The 16,588-nt window shown below is 44.2% G+C and overlaps 2 protein-coding genes and 1 long non-coding RNA gene across 4 annotated transcripts in view; 2 read left to right on the forward strand and 1 right to left on the reverse strand.

The window, feature by feature from the left end:
• AP1G1 (adaptor related protein complex 1 subunit gamma 1) overlaps positions 1–8,083 on the forward strand; it is a 35,194-nt gene extending 27,111 nt beyond the window's left edge. For both annotated transcript variants that reach the window (XM_063168258.1, XM_063168259.1), the window contains exons 15-23: positions 44–133; positions 630–757; positions 1,325–1,429; positions 1,910–2,051; positions 2,621–2,747; positions 3,178–3,273; positions 3,504–3,664; positions 4,650–4,748; positions 6,835–8,083. In XM_063168258.1, the coding sequence (XP_063024328.1) occupies positions 44–133; positions 630–757; positions 1,325–1,429; positions 1,910–2,051; positions 2,621–2,747; positions 3,178–3,273; positions 3,504–3,664; positions 4,650–4,748; positions 6,835–6,936 (1,050 nt within the window). In that variant the 3' untranslated portion in view covers positions 6,937–8,083. The remainder of the gene's footprint in view (positions 1–43; positions 134–629; positions 758–1,324; positions 1,430–1,909; positions 2,052–2,620; positions 2,748–3,177; positions 3,274–3,503; positions 3,665–4,649; positions 4,749–6,834) is intronic.
• Positions 3,050–11,536, reverse strand: LOC134424470 (uncharacterized). Its single transcript, XR_010029424.1, has 2 exons — positions 11,319–11,536; positions 3,050–6,106 (listed from the first exon to the last, which is right to left on the reverse strand). It is a non-coding gene; the product is annotated as an uncharacterized LOC134424470 (long non-coding RNA).
• Positions 11,537–11,665: 129 nt separating this feature from the next.
• The window catches only part of PHLPP2 (PH domain and leucine rich repeat protein phosphatase 2), a 32,165-nt gene continuing 27,242 nt past the window's right edge, over positions 11,666–16,588 (forward strand). The window contains exons 1-2 of the mRNA XM_063168257.1: positions 11,666–11,815; positions 12,023–12,267. Coding sequence (XP_063024327.1) covers positions 11,672–11,815; positions 12,023–12,267 — 389 coding nt within the window. The 5' untranslated portion in view covers positions 11,666–11,671. The remainder of the gene's footprint in view (positions 11,816–12,022; positions 12,268–16,588) is intronic.

Here is a 16,588-nt window from a genome sequence, read left to right on the forward strand (position 1 = left end):
CATGCAGGCATCTCTTAGCTTTCTCTGGTTTTTCTTCCAACAGCAACCCCTGGTACAAGTTGCCTCCTGGTGCATAGGAGAGTATGGAGATCTTCTGGTGTCCGGTCAGTGTGAAGAGGAGGAACCAATACAGGTATACTTTGGAAGGAGCTGCAACTGCACACCTGGCTGAGGCTGGACCCACTTGGTGCTGGCTAGGTGAAGGGAGTGCTTTCAGCAGTTCCCTAGCACTGATGTCCATGATGGTAATGGACCCTGGACACAAATCTCCCTCCCCTGCTGCAGGCATGGACTGTGTAAATACTGGATGTGTGGAGTGTTGCTACAGCTGGCAGAATGCTGTGGTTTTAGTGCCAACTGATTTTAAAGAAATCTGCTAGGGTCTTAATGTATTTCAGTGATAAACCTGCTCTTCAATGTGTGAAACAGGAACTGTATTTTAAAACTCCTACCATAAGATCTCCACCTGGATGCATGTCTCTCACACTCTGAACATAATGTTACAGGCTCAGAGTTGCAGAGGTGTGTGACATGGCCATTAGGCAAGAGACAGGTTTTTACAGTATGGTCTGGAAGGCTTGCTGTAAGCTCCCTCTCTGTCTTAGCCTAACCTCACTGTACCTTTTCAGGTAACAGAGGATGAAGTTCTTGATATTTTAGAAAGCGTCCTGATATCTAATATGTCTGCATCTGTGACACGAGGCTATGCTCTCACTGCCATCATGAAGCTTTCCACAAGGTTCACCTGCACTGTCAAGTGAGTACCCTTTGGTGGTACACTGCACAGGGCTATGTTGCAAATATACCAATGTGAGCTGTCTTCAGTAGGAGTATTCCTTGAACATGTTCTGCTTTTGTGATTTACAAGAGTCGTCATCTTACTTGTTGGCTTTTACAGTCCTCCTTTGCTCACAGGGTGGAAGATGTCAGCTGTGGGTACTGTTTTCTCTAGGGATGCCCTCTGCTGTGTGGGAACTTAATCCATTCTGCTGTTTCTTGAAAACTTTAGTTTCAGTGGACTGTTTTTTCTCGTTCCTTTTTTGGATGCTGGAGAGAAAAATAGCCTTGTTTCCTATTGGTCACTTCTCAGTGTGGGTAGTTGAGCTTTTTAGTGATATACCTCAGGTGGTGTATTAATCACCTGCTGATGCTTTTGTGAATGGACAGTTCATATATGGATGATACGTGGATACTGCTGTTTTACATGAGTGAGGTGGACTCCTGTTGAACAGAAACTCAGTATCATCTTCAGGAGGACACAGGCTTATCCCTTGCTTATTGCTGCTAATTCCGTGGTGTGTTTGTTTCCCCTTGCCCCCAACAGTCGCATTAAGAAGGTAGTTTCCATCTATGGCAGCAGCATTGATGTGGAGCTGCAGCAGAGAGCTGTGGAATATAATGCACTTTTCAAGAAATACGATCACATGAGGTAAGTGCTGATAGAGATTTGGTGTTTGAAAAGGATCATTATCTGCTCTGATCTCCTGGGGATGACAGTGTGCTGTGAGAACTTTGGTGATTTTTGTTAAGGTTACAGAGGAACTAGAATCCCTTCCCTTCTACAGGGTTAGCGAGTGTTTTAAGGATTTAATGTATCCTGTGTTACTGTTCTGTGATCAGAGATGGTCTCTGCCAAAGAATTTGTCCTGCTTTGTGCTTGAGCTTGTCAGGTGCTGGGGGGAAGCAGGAGACAGGAGGGCTTGTTTGTCTTTTAGCTAATAACTAGTGTATTTGCACTGGCACAGAATGCCAGTGATTGCTTCAAACTGTCACGCAGTTTTGCAGTTCCCCTGTGTTGGAGCTCAAGGGAAAAGGCAGGTTCTCCTGTATGTATCAGCTCTTGAATGTCTAAGAATTTGGATTGGGATGCAGGAAGATGGCACAGTGTAACTATGTCAGCTTCTTTCAGGCCAGCACTGCTTGAGAGAATGCCAGTAATGGAGAAAGTCACCACAAATGGCCCTGCTGAGATTGTACAGACCAATGGAGAGACAGAGACAGCAGTACTGGAAACCAAACCTCCACCCTCTGGATTGCAGCCTGCTAACCAGGTAACAGAAACTGAGCCAGGATAAATTTCCACTGCCTGTCAGACCACGTTCCAGCCTGTGCCTGCAGCAAGCTGACACCATCTCCCTCGCCCTTGTCTGCTTCCTTGCTGTTTCTGACTGGTGATGATTGTATCATTGCTCTGCTCTGATGGCTCTAATGTCCAGAACAGGTGTGTGGGACAGGTCATTGTAGGCTGAGGAGCAGGGTGGGATTGTATCAGTTGGTTATGGTGCTAATAATGCCAGGGTTGTGTGTTTGATCCCCTTATGGGCCATTCACTTTAGAGTTGGACTCAATGATTCTTGTGGGTCCCTTCCAGCTCAGAATATTTTGTGATTCCCCAAAACTTAGTGTGCCTGAACACAGTCATTCCCTATCTCTTCAGTCCCTCAAACATGGAAACTAGATTTCTTGTGGGGCATGGGATCATAGTGAAACTAAGAACCCCTCTAACTGGCCATCAGCTCTGGTGGTCTTCAGTTTGAGAACAAATAGAATACACTGCATTTGCAAGGAAAAGTAGCAGAACATTGAATATATGTAAGAATTACATCCACTCTCTCATTAGGCAAATGATTTATTGGACTTGTTGGGGGGAAGTGATATAACACCTGTAATTCCCACTGCACCTACAAGCAAGCCAGCCACTGCTGGTGGGGAGCTGCTTGACCTCCTGGGAGACCTCAACCTAACAGGTGAGCAGGCTGCATTTCTTAGATGTCTGCATTCTCATCCCTGGGATGGGATGAGGGTGGGCTACTTCTTCATTGTCTTTTAAGTCCTAGTGTTTACATTTACTCCTACCAAGATCCGTATCAGTAGGTGGGAGTTATGGAATTAAGTCAGAGGTTGATTCTGCATGGTTAGCTGGTGAGACTTGAGCATTTTCACACCTCAGTCTGGGAATGCTGTGAGCCTTTACAGAGAAGACTATGGGATGTGAGGAATTAATTCCATTTGAATACTTGCTAGTTCATGAAAGCAAAGAAGGGGAGAATGACAACACAGGTGATTTATAGAGCTTCATGTAAAGAAATACAAAATGCAGCAGTCAGTCTTTGGCAAAGGAGTAATTACTCTTCATTTCTTGACAGCAAAGTATTAATCCTTCAACATTTCTTGTAGGTTCTCCAGTATCTGCCCCTGCACCCCAGATAGCACAGCCTCCGTTCCTGCTCGATGGACTTACAACTCAGCCTCTCTTCAATGATATTGCTGCAGGTTAGGGACATTGTAAATCCTTTCCCTGAAGTGCCTCAACACCTAGAAGAGGAAACAAGGAATAGTAGAAAAAAAAATAAAGGGAGGCAATTTGAAAGTGTGCCATAGATACTGGAGCACATGGGGGTGTGTTTAATTTTCAGAAGAGTCTGGGGTCAAGTAAGTGCATACTATGATGTTGAGAATGATCTCCAGATTCTGTAGGTCTTCTGCTTTTTTGTTTCCTACAGGAATCCCCTCCATTACTGCCTACAACAAGAATGGGCTGAAGATTGACTTCACCTTTGAGAGGTCGAACACCAACCCTAGTGTCACTGTAATCACGATACAGGCCTCCAACAGCACAGAGCTGGAGATGACAGATTTTGTTTTCCAAGCTGCAGTACCAAAGGTAGAGCCACTTAGGGCAGCTACAGTGAGAAATTGAAGGGCCAGTTGCAAACACTTCCTAATTGGTGCTTTCATGTAGATAGAAACTTGCAAGGTAAACAAGGCTGAGAACTATTCCAAGTTTCTCTTAGTGCACAATGAGGTCATCTCTTTCCAGTCTGAAAGTACATGTAGTAAATGCAATAGAACACAGATTCTAATCAAATTGGACCACTCTGCTTGGACAAAATTGTGTTTTGAAATCACTACTTTCTAGAAAAATGGCTAAACCTCAGGAAAAAAAATATTTGGGTCAAAATCAGTATTTTGGAGACACTAATCATACCCATTATTCTTAATTTCTAAGAAATATACTGTGTTTTTTGTAGCTATGAATACATGAAAGAAAAAATCTTTTGAAGCTATTAGTTTCTTATAAAAATTTAAATGAGTCACAATATGGCGATTAATGGCATTCCTCATTTAAGGAAGTGAATTTTTTCCCCTTGCACTCAGCTGCAGCACAAAATGCGAGTGACTGATATTGCCTAGTTTATAGCAGAGCAGACTATTGAAGCAGCATGCTACTGGAATGCTCTCCAAATTTGGGAAAGTCCATTCACTTCTAGGGACTAGTATTCCTCTAACTTGGATTCAAGTAGGTTTTACACGTACTGTCGGAAGGAATCGGGGAAAGAACAGTCCTGAAGTTAGAGGTGTACTGACCGTTCATCCGAGTGCAACACGTGGAAGCATGCATTGCTGCTGATCTTGGTACACTGCAGTAACCCCTCAGCTCCTATTATTTGCGTTACCTGGATCCTACTTGCATAGAAAGCAGATGGGCCAGTGAGTGTGTTGTTCTTAGGGAACAACAAGATGATAGGGAATTCAAGAAGTGATTATTCAGGGCCAGAAACCAAACTTTCCTTGCTTTCTTTCAGTGCAAACAAGTCACTTCTTACTTGATTACACATCAAATTGTTTTCTTTTTGCCCTGTTTCCAGACATTCCAGCTGCAGCTTCTGTCTCCCAGCAGCAGTGTCATCCCTGCATTTAATTCTGGGACCATCACACAGGTCATTAAAGTCCTGAATCCACAGAAGGTGAGTGATTCCAAGAAGAATTGTTGAAGATACTGTCTTGTAATCATGCATTTAATGCCAGTCAGGGGTGCATCTCTGATGAGAGGTAGGGAGTAATGGTAGTGAATGATACATTTTTCATGGCAGTCACTTCAGTTAGAGTTAGGAAGAAGTTATGAAAAACACAGGAGGTTATGGACACAGGTTTGGTCTTCTATTTGGTTATACTGCTAAAACAGTTTAATAGCTTTGCTATCTTGAAGTCATTCATGCCTTGCATTGCAGTGGTTAAGTTTTCAAGTGGCCAGAGGAACTTAACCTAATGTTTCTATGGGTTGTAAAAGTGATGTTTGGAAGGCACGCATCTTGACACATAAAGATATTCAGCATTTGTTCTTGCTGTCTGTGGTGGTGTTATTGAAATATTTTTACACAAAAAAGCAGCTTGATCCATATTCTTAAAATTGTCTGTTAAGTAGTCTCATTTGTTTTTAATGTGATGAGTGTAGTTTTAAATAGTTGATGGAAAGAATCTTCAGGAGCGATGTAATTGTAATTCCATTTGTTTTACAGCCTTCAGAGACAGGCTTCAAGACTGGGACACAACAGACTTGAGGGGAGGGAGGGATGTGGCCCACATTGCCTCCTTAAGAGGGTTTGCAAGTGCTCAGATGGCACCAGAAAGAAAAATAAAATTGAGATCATACTTCTTTCTTTGAAACAGCCTTATGATCCTAAATGACTCTAGGAACTTAAAACATGTGAAGCTTTTCATAGGTTAAAATTGATGTAACTGCTCTAGATGTAAAGTGTTTCTGCTATATTGATGTGCAAGCGAGGAAAGAAAATCACAAATTTCAGCCCAAGTTTCACTGAATGTCAGTCTTCTAGTACATAGTTTTTGTGGCTTCCATGCATCTCCCTCTATTTCTATGTAGTCTGCTCACCTCTGCCTGTATTAAGCCACAAGACTTAATTATTCTGTGTCTTACATACATCTGTTACCAGTTTCACTGTGATGCTGTAGAGCACCTTTCAAAGATCACCTTGAAAGTTACTTTCTGAACTTTGGAGGGTTTAGGTATTTTCCTGTAATGTGCTAGAATGGGACCTGCAAGGTGAAGCACAGCTAGGGTAGTGGCATGCTGTCTTATAGGAATGCCACAACTCCTAGGAACACTTCAGAGTACAGCGGTGCAAAATAAAGCCATCATGCTGGATGAAACTAATGGCTAGTTTTCCAAAACAACAAATAAACCAAAAAGTGACAGTGATGATGTTGATCTATTAGTCATAGAGCATCACTTCTTTATCCTAAGCCTTGTTGAAGCAGTCACTGTCTTCCTTTTTTCCCTCTGCTGTCCCTTTTGTGTATTTGCCTGTGGAGAAAAGAGACAGAAATTATCAACTTCTGGCTTTTTATTTTTGGATTGTTTGAGAGAGACAATAGGGAACCTGACTGGAGCATGCTGTACTCTAGCTGTTTTTAAGGGCCACCTAGTATCTGAGTGACAGCCAGTAACAGCCAAATGACAGTGTAAAGCGATCTCTGAGCTATTTCATCATTTAGTTACAGCAGAAGGGAATGTTCTTAGAGATTCTCTTTCCAGTCTTTCATAGGCTATTTCCTTCACAGTGCTGCTGAGCTGTGCAGTACTTGAAGTTGCCAGACTGCTGCAATGAACGGACAGCCCATCTCTCACTGCAGGCCCAAGTGCAGTGCAACAGAGTACAGATCTGCCACCTGCTTTCTTCTGTTGTTAACTGGAATTTCAAGGAGGTTAATTTTGTATTTAAGGACTTCAGTGCTTGCAAGAGCAGGGCCAGTGCAGACACAAACATGGGTAGAAGCTGTGCTGTAACTTTTGTAAGAGTTTGTACCTGATCTGAGAACTACAGTGACCAATGAATGTCCCACCAGGTGGAGCGTTTATCTGCAGTGTCATAGCTCACCCTGCACACACCAACAAGCTCTTGTGTTCAGGAAAAGTCAGTGTTGAGTATTCGTGGGGTGGGGGAGAGGAACTGGATGAGGTGGGAGTCTCTGGCCTTTAATGAAGACCTGAATTTGTTTTCTGTTTTTTTGTTTCCCCCTTTTCTCTTGTAGCAACAACTACGTATGCGGATCAAGTTGACATATAATCACAAGGGCTCAGCAATGCAGGATCTAGCAGAAGTCAACAACTTCCCCCCTCAGTCTTGGCAATGAGGCTCTGGCACCATTCTTATTCTCATCCCACCCAATCAAAAGAACTCTGGGAAGAAGGTTGTGATCCTTGGCAATCCCCCAAACTGCACCATGGGCATGGGGAACAAAAGAGACCTGCTGATGAGGAGGAATTTTCCTGAAGTGATTGCTGACTTTGAAGCATATCTGTTAAGATTAATCTCTCCTCTCCTCTGCTGATGAGGCTGGTGGCTTGTGGAGGCTACTGTGCACTCCCTCACACACGCATTCACAGCCAGAAGCAACATTCCCTTCTCCCCTTCCCCACCCTCCTTCCCTCTCAAAAAGGAACACAGCCTGGTTGGAAGAGAAGTCTGGAATTTCTAGCAGGGAAACTTTCTTCTCTCTGCAGCAAGTGAGCAGTTGCTCCTTCTTTCTGCTGTCTTTTTTTTCCCTGGGGTGGGTAAGGCGTTTTGTCATTCATTTCTAGCTGGATTCCTTCACGCATTTTCATCTGGGACTCAAATGGGGTCTTGGGGAATGCCAGGCTGCCCTTCGTCTTTCTTCTTGTATCCCCTAGGTCTTAAGGGGCTGGAGGCTTCTTATGACCTACTCAGTGCATTATTGTATACACGCACTTCTTAGTTATGTGCTGCATACCAAGAGCAAGTGAGGCCTTTGGAGTTCATCTGCAAACGTGGAACACAGTGCAGGAGAAGAGGTGCTGGTAAGAGTTGGTAAAATTGCTTCGGTGCTGTACTTGAAAATGAAGCCCTTACACCTGAATTTTCTTTCCTTCCATCAGTAGGCACAGCCATGCAGATTCAGAGTCTTCTGTAGCTTCCCCAGAAAGTGAAGTGAGTTATGAGAGATGTAGAGATAAAAGGAGCAGCTGGTTTTCTACCACATACGGTTTCAAAGTCTTTCAACCTGTTAGTTGTGGTTTATGGGTAGAAAAGACACATTCAGTTTTCTAGATCAGTTTTTGGGCAAGGGCTTTGCTCCTGCTGGGAGACTCATCAGAGACTATGCTGCAAAGTTGCTCTTCCTGGTTATTCCAGAACTTCTCCCCAATTTTATTTCCAGAGCCTGTTGTAGACCCCCTGGGTTCCATTTGAGTTACTTCTGACTGGGATATTTGTGTTGTATCTGTAATATTGGCACTGAAATAAAGACCATGCAGTTTAAAGAGACCTTTTCCCATTTTTTTACTTAGTTGATCCTTGCTCCCCTTTCAGAATTAATGTGCCAGTTCACATTCAGACTGAAAGTAACTAAGCTGTGTTTTGAACGGAAGCCAGTTGTTTATTTGGATCCAAAGATGCAAGATCTGGTTGGTACCCCTCTGAGCTCACAGAAAGCTGTGTTCAGGGATGTCCCTGCAGGAACTCCTGGGAGGTGGTGCAGTTCTTGGCAGTCTCTAGGAGGTGATATGTAAGACAGACAAAAGCACAGTGTGACAAACTCCAGATGTTCAGTGCTTTTTAGGATATATCTTAGGTCTTCATTTTCGAGTGTGCTGGTAAGCTGAAGGTTGGGTACTTCTGCTTCCTTTCAGTTCTTTGGCTTTCTAAATCATTGAGTGCTGTGAGCACAAGTTTAGACATACCTTCTTGTGTCCACAGAAGTGCTAACACTGGGCTCCAGAACTTGCAAAAAATATTGCAAGAGTGATCCACAGTGTACTTAGGGAAAACTGAAGACCTGTTCTGCCCTTGAATTGGGAGCAGGAGGCCACTGAGTGTTGTTCAGTCTGGTCTGGTCTTGACTGCATTAAGCAATATAATGTAGGACTGACACTAATTTAAGTGCTGGTCCATGTGTAGTGGAGTAAATTTATCTTCTCTTGAAGGGTATTTTTGCTACCTTACTGATTGAACTGGTTTGCGCCTTTGGATTAACAAAGAGATTTTTTTTTTTTTTCCTGGAACTGGCATCGGTAGGGTTATAAAATCTAGAAGAACAATGTATGATTTCCTTAAAATTAACTTTGGGTTGTGGTAGGGTCATGCCTTGGCTATCACTGGAGAGATCTATCCTGTGCTTAGCTGGAAGCATCATGAAACAGTTTTGCAGGAAATGGCTGAATCAGGGTCCATTTCTGGTGCTGAGCATTTAGCTTAATCGTTTTCACTGCAGTTGTGGCTATTCATTGCCCCACTAACTCAAACTCAGTGTTGAAGACTGAGTGTGTTAAATCCATACCCCAGTGAGCTCTGAGAGCGTCCCAGATAAAAAGCTAATGGGAAGTCTTTGCCTTGGTTCCTGAACTCCTCATAAGCTCTACCATTCTCTTCACAGAGTTGTACATGATCACTCGTACTGAAAGCCAGCATGCCTCACTCTCCCTTTGGTTTTGCTGGGAAAGAGCACTGGTACAGGAAATTAGATGGGAAGGAAGAAAATGGTCTCTCACCTGGCCAGTGTGCTGCAGCAGAGTTGGGAACAGTGTATGTTGTCCCTCTTGTCATGCTTGTTTTCTGTCCCTTAGAGCAGCTGTCTGTCTCTGGTAAGCTTGTGGGGTGAACTCTTTCTGTGTTCTTGGCTCCTTCAGCCACCCTTGCACTGTGTCTGTGGGGAAATGGGCATTTTGTCCTGTATTTGAGTCGAGCAAGTGTGTACCCAAAATACACTTTGCAGGAAGCCATCCCTTGGCTATGAAGTACTCCTGTGTAGCAGCCAAACATTCCAGTTGTCCTTGGAGCTCTCCCCTCCTCACTAAGGGATGGATGCTGACATTACACAAGAAGGAAGGCCAGGCTTCACATCTTCCCCTATCTGCAATACCAGATAATCTGCTTGCTCCTTGACCCCCATGTGCATTCCGAGCTCTGTGCTGCTGCTGTGGTTTTCCTCTGGAGAGTACTCGCACGTCTGAGGCACTCCAAGCACACGCTGAGTCCTCTTCCCGCCGGTTGAATGCAACAATTACAGGTCTGGTCAACGTTTTCCTCGCTTCAGTGTAAGGGGAATATATAAGGGCAGCAAGATACGGACTTCGTGGCTAATCTTACTGGTATCTGCATGGGAGGCTTTGGAACTGGGAGACACTGGATGTCTTTCTCCAAGTGAATGTATTTTCAGTCAAAAAATGACAGAAACAATAGTGGTCATAATGGGCCTGAAGGAGGAGAAGACATGGAAAGGTCGTAAGAGTCGACTTTGTCCAGGTCTTGATGGCACAAAATATGGCCTTGAACAACTTCTTGAAGCAATAGCAGTGAGGGGACTGTCTTTACAGTACCTTGGATCTAAAACTCAGAAGATACTGAAGCAGCTGGGAAAGGTACCAGTGCCTTGCCTAAGGCTGGTACTAGCTGTGAGCTGCAGCAGCAGTGATGCTGGTGCAATTTTATGTGTTCATTTTCTACTTGGAGGCTGTGAGGGAAGGAGCTGCTGGACTGCTTCCCTTTTAACTTTCTCTACTCCTGTATATTCCTTTTTCTTTCATGATGTTGTAATTTAAATTTTACACAGAGCCCCATCCCACCTCTTTGACAGTGTAGAGGGAAAAAAAGGCAAACAAAAAACTACTAAAATACAACCCCCCAACAAACCCATCAAATTTAAAGTGAAAAACATGCCATTTGAGGCAGGGCACCTGTTGGCACTTGAAATTCTGGAGACCTATTTTTGAGAGTGAAAAATTTAGGTAAATGCTGAGTCATAGGTGAGTGAGGAGCTTAACAGATGTAAACATTTACATGGGATGCATTAGACTTCTGCTGTGTGTATTGTCTTTTGGTTGAAACAAATTATGAAGTGACTAATAAAATGAGTCAATATTTAATGATTTAAAATTGCCTTGTTGCTTTCTACCAATACAGTGGGATAGAATATTTTGATTCTTAATGTTTGGCCATGGCAACAGCAGATGATGCAAAATAGTAAGGCCATGTTTTGAAAAAACTTTACAGGAAATTTTGGAGATCGAGATGGGTGGACAATTGCAAAACACTTGAGCAATTCCTGCGGAATACCAGCCTGAGAGAGACCGTGTTAGTTACGAGCAGCGATGCTTGTCCAGGTGCTAAAAAGGTGTGGTGGGATCTGAACACAAGGAATGTGTTTGGAGCCTGCTCTAGGAGCCCGTTAAAAGACCCCTTTCATACTCCATGTGGCTCTTGGATAAGGATTGTCACCATATCTCTGTCCCCACGTGTGCCTGCTTTGTGTTTTCTAGTCACAGTCACATTTCACTAGATGACCTCTCATGTCTTTTCAAACCTGTAATTCCACTATGGGGAAGGTGGGAGGCTTTTTTTAAAATGTTCTTGATCTTGTTGAGGCAGAAGCAGTGGCTGCCCTAAAACATACTCAAATTCTTGCAATCTGTCATGATTATGTCATTTGTAGATTATGACGTCTCTAGCAGTTGCTGACATTATTAGTAGCAGCCACTAGTTAAGACTGGCAGAGCTTACGTGATGGACCTGCAGGGCAGCGGGAGCACGTTGTGCTGCTGAGCAGCGTCCCTGCAGCCGCGGGGCGCTGACGGTGACCGGCGCTGGAGCTCCGTGAAGGGCGAGCGGTGACAGGTGCGTTTGCTGCGTTGCGGTGAGCTGTGCCTTTTCCCCGCCCGCACCGGGCACCTCTCGCTGGCGGAAGACACGGACGCAGGCGGGCACGGAGCTCGGGGTGCCCGCCCCGGAGCGGCTCCGGAGGGGCCGCGCTGCCCGCCGGTGCTGTTGCCGCCGCCCGGGGCGGGGCCTGGGCCGGACGGCCCGTGCGCTTCCGGGGCGGCGCCGCGGAGGCCCGGCTGTGGGTCCGGCCGGCCATGGGGGAGGCCGGCCCGGCCGCGGGGCCGGCTGCGGGGCTGGGGCCCAGGGAGGCGCAGGAGCCCGAGGAGGACGAGGCGGCGGCGCCGGGCGGCACACGGGGATGCCGGGCCGGATCCCGCGGCGGCATCCGGGTGCTGAAGGTGAGGAGGGGACCGAGGCCTCCGCCGCTCCGGGCGACTCGGTGGGGTGGAGGGGAGTCGGCTGCGGGACGCCGGAGACATTTGCCCGCTGCGACCTTGGTCTTTCCCATGGCAGTGGCCGCTGCCGGTGCGGGGCCGGGCCGGTGCGGGGCCGGGCCGGAGCGCGGCCGCGGGCGGTGCTGACGCTCGGTCTGGGCTGCCTTGCAGAGGAACGCGAAGCGCACCGGGAGCAGGAGCTGCCAGAGCAGGAGTCGGCTTGGCTCCCGTGAGAGGACCTGGCTGAAAGGGGACGTCGGACGAGGCTGCGTGTATGTTTATGGAAGAGACTCGGCAACTGCGGCTCCCTCGGACTTGCGCCTGGTCCTCTGTACAGTGGACACCCAAGCCTCAGAGCTCTGTGACGGAGAAGGGAGGAAAAACCTCTTTTTGCAGCTTCATGGAGACCTGGTCAGGTGAGGGCCAAGAAAGGATAAACCTGACTGCGAAATGTTTTGTATAGGTCTGCGAGGCTCTTGTTCACCGTGTCCCTATGCCTGTTGGCAGAGCAGGTAGGGAACAGGCAGAGGTAGTAACTGGCAGTCAGGTACAGCCTTGAGTCATGCACTTCATAAAAATTAGATAGTGGTGAAATAGAGGTTACACACCTCGTAGTTATGTGTTTTAACAGGGAGGGTTTGACTGTTGCTCCAGCCAGAAACAGGTCTTCATTTTCTGAGTAGAGACACCGGTTTATATATTCCTTTGTTATGTTCTGTGTTATGGAGGTTTTAGCCTCTGGACAACCTAATCTGTTTAAGAGGCTGTAAACAGTTACTTAGACTCAGCAAAAAAAGCAAGGTGCTTTCACAATTATGTCATTTAATATTTACATCTGAGTAACTTTTTTCACTGAGAAGAGTTGCCAGCTAAATAATTAAAGGCAGACAGAAATTGTAGCAAGAATTGTAGGCGTTATATAAAGAAGGCTTAAGCATCAGATGCTATGTTTTATGCTAAAAGTCAATTTAGGCTGAAAATAGATGGCTCAGGGTTTAATGTGCGTGAACTTTATGCTGTGAGTGTGTTATTGACTCCTCTAGGTTTAGAAGCTCCCATTCAGTTTGTTGGGATTTAAACTTTGCACTGATTCTTCTGGACTTAAGATTCAGTTATACAAAATTGCTGCTCCTGTTCTCAGGAGCAAATAATTGCTGTGGTCTCCTTACTTAAAGGCTAAGCAGTAGATACAATGCATTTTGAACAGAGCTAGTAGCTGGATTTTTGATGTGAAATGAAGGTTACAGGTCGAATGTGTCCAGCTCTTAAAACTCTCATGTATGTTTGCTCTGTAATGGGGTGGGAACACTGGTGGTGGGAGATGCAGAGAGAACAGGACTTGTTTAAAACTGACTGTTGGAAAAGGTTGATTAGAACCATTTGCCGTACCCTGGTTAGGGTTACAGGAATTAGGGATGGATTAGTTAGAAATGCTGTATGAGAACAGATGGACACTTCAACACTGCCACTGAGGCAGCTGGGAACCTCTCTTTATTGCTTGAAAATTTTGTAAGGAAGTTGCCATGTTGTGGACCTTAATAGGTAGCAGATTTTTCAGCATTTTTAAGGAAGAGCAGAGCCTTTCCTGCAGATAATGAAAAAGCTTAGGTAAAGATTGTAGATGTGTTCCGAGAGATACATTTTGATTTTATTTAACTTTTGAAGTGGCTTTTGCATTTGAATTCTTTTCAACTTCTCTTTTCTCATGCTAGCTGGCTGTGCCTGTCTTTGATTTGTAGCAGATTTTGCACCGGATTGGCAAATTGGCAGCAAATTGCTGCCAGCCTTTTGGAAGCAAGTACTGAGCTCTAAATTATTACTTCCCATTCCTTTTACCTCTTGGTATGTCTAGGACTTGGCTAAGATTTGTCATAAATTTTGTAAAGGGTTCTTGGTTATGATATGTCTATTCCTTGTAATTCTCAATAGGTGTTTGTTACAGGAGAGATCCTTGAAATACTTCCCACTGGAGTGGTTCTTGGTAGGGAAGCGGGAGTTACCAGTATTGCTTCAGGAACCCCTGTGTTAGTAGCAGGAAGCAGACCTGAGTGGTATCTACTTGCATGTCCACAGGAAGATGACAGAGTGCTCAAGATTATCTTCATGCCCTGTTGAGATAATTCCTTCCTCGAACAAACTTTGCCAATTACTTTAATAACATGTTCATTATACAAATTGCTTTGTTAAATATCTGATCACATCTTACCATAACTACATGCGTCTCCCAGGCAGCTTCTGAATTCCTTGCCCTTTTAATATCAGCAGGTGACTTTCTTTCCAGAGCATCGCAGATGTTGGTTTGGCACCTGACTTGGAAGATTGAAAGCTGTATGGAAGAATAGCAGAAGCTCTTTTATGTATTGTCTAAATATTCAGCAATGTCCTTGTGATCATTCTGTTTCCTTTTCAATTCTGTGAGTTCAAGTCCGTTTCTGGAAGAACTTTTTCACAATGCACCTCAAGGATCTTGAGCTTTCTCCTAACCAGAATCTTTTCTTATGCTTGTATCCATTCATATCCGGATATTGTCTTCCTGCAGAGGGAAGGGTTAAACCAGAATTGCAGGGATACCTTCTTTGCTCTGGATACCGCTCGCAACAAAAATTTAAGCTTCCAAGATTCGAAAACTTGACCCTTACTTATGGAGAGCTACAGTTGCAACAGGAATGAAACTGAAACTGTTGCTCCTTCTTTTTGGCTTTTCTGTCTCCTTAAGCCTTGGCACCTGTTCTCCTGAGAGCTGCTGGGAGCAGATGAAGTGTTCAGTCCCTGGTGTGTGAGGCTGCTGAGGATGTCATGGGCTGTTTGTGCCAGATCACAGCTGCTGTGACAGCCACGTGTTCTCGCATGTGCCGGTGTTCAGAGCTCATTGTGTTGGATACAGGACGAGTTTATGCAGTTCTAGTGTGAGCTGATGCCAGTTTCACACCACGTTGCTTGCTCTTCAACTATCAGCTACATTGCCTTTTTAGGCTATAAACTTTGCTTGAGAGTAATCCTTCTTCTGACCCAGAGGTCCTGTGTGTGAAGTAAGAGTTGCAATATATCTGCTTGAAATACCTGAGTCATTTTACTTCTTGAGATGTATCTTGGTGACTCCAAAGGAAGCCTGGATGACTAGCTACTTGTAAATGGTACATGTTTTATGAAATCAGTCCTGCCTTGATTATTTGATGACATTTGTAAAGCTGTTGGTAATAGTGGAAATACTCTGATATAGTAATTAAAAGCAATCAGAAATGTTCTTATTCTTAAGAAGATATGAGAAGAAGTGAAAAGGTTTGATACATACAGCAATGAAATGTTTCCCATTAAGACACACAGTATAAATAATGTATGCAAGTCAACAAAGTTTAGTGGAAAACAGGTCCTACCTAGCAAATTCTATCTTGATGCTTCAAAATTTCGAGCTTGGTTGCCAAAGGTATTAGTCATTCATTGCAGTGACATGTTGGACTGGGCTCTGAGCAACCTGTTCAAGTCGAAGATGTCCCTGTCTATGGTGGGATGGTTTGAGTGGATGACCTCTAAAGGCCCTTCCTACCCAAAATGCCTGAGGTTCTGTGTTCTGATGTCATGGGGAGAAAAGCAATGCACAAACCAGTAAAACTTATTGGCTAATATCTTACAGACTGGAACCTGTTATTCAGTGTAAACATCTTGTTTTGGGTGAGGAGCTGTTTGAAGGAAGAAATGCAAACCTGCATTGTTCAGTTTGCCCTGTTAATAACCTGTGGCTAAAAGGTATGAGCTCAGGAGGGCATGAATGGAGGGAGTGGTGGGTACTGAGAAATCAGTGCAGCAGGTTGCTCTAGACAGTTTAGCATGCAGTATTTCCTGGAAAACACTGCTTTTCAGTATCAGTAGGTAGATTTATGTAAAAGACAAGTGTACTAAATACTGCAAAGGAGAGGAAGGAGGCTATAAGTTGCCAAAAGATCCGGTTCAGGAGGACTTGAGTATTGGAGGGATATGAGTCTAGAGCAGGTTTGATCCAAGAACAGGAAAGTGTTTGGGCTGAGCTAAAGTGTACGTGTGGTTTTGTGAAGTCAGTGCATGGACACAGGGAACAATCATGTTAGTGCTTACAGAGTAGGGATAAACTAAAAAAAAATTGGTGGTAAAAGTTCTTTTGAATAAAGGTAGACACATTCTACTGCAAGAGTAGTTTTAAAAGTACCTTGCACCTTATATTGAAGAGGAAGTTTGAAATGTTTTGTGACGTGGTTTATAAACTCCTGTTTGAAAAAGAGGAGACCATTGAGATCCAGTGACTGTAATCTGAAGGTAGGCACGTTTAGATTAAAAATGGGGATTTTTAATGTTGGATAATGAGTAGACTATTGGAACAACATATTTTAACTCCTACCAAAAATTTTAACTCCTACCTAACAGTGCTTAATCTTTTACACTAATATTTTTTTTCCCTAAAAGAAAACTTGTAATTTAGCAAGAAACTCTGTTGTTTTTATTGAAGAAAATCACAATACAGGGTCCCTGGAAAAAGTGAGAAGAGAGGATCAGAAAACATGTTTTCCATTCTGAATATACTAAATCTGATGTTTCAGAAGAACCTTCTCTTATTGCTGTTAATTCACGCTAGCCACTGAGTCCTTCCTGTGTTCTGCCATAGTTCTAAAACATCCTTTTAAATACACTGGTTGAGTTGACTTGCCAAAGCATAAGAATCTAGCCACTGATGTGAATTGAAGAGAGTAGGAAATTTGTCTTACGTTT

This window comes from Melospiza melodia, chromosome 13, assembly GCF_035770615.1.
Source record: "Melospiza melodia melodia isolate bMelMel2 chromosome 13, bMelMel2.pri, whole genome shotgun sequence".
Lineage (NCBI taxonomy): Eukaryota > Metazoa > Chordata > Aves > Passeriformes > Passerellidae > Melospiza > Melospiza melodia.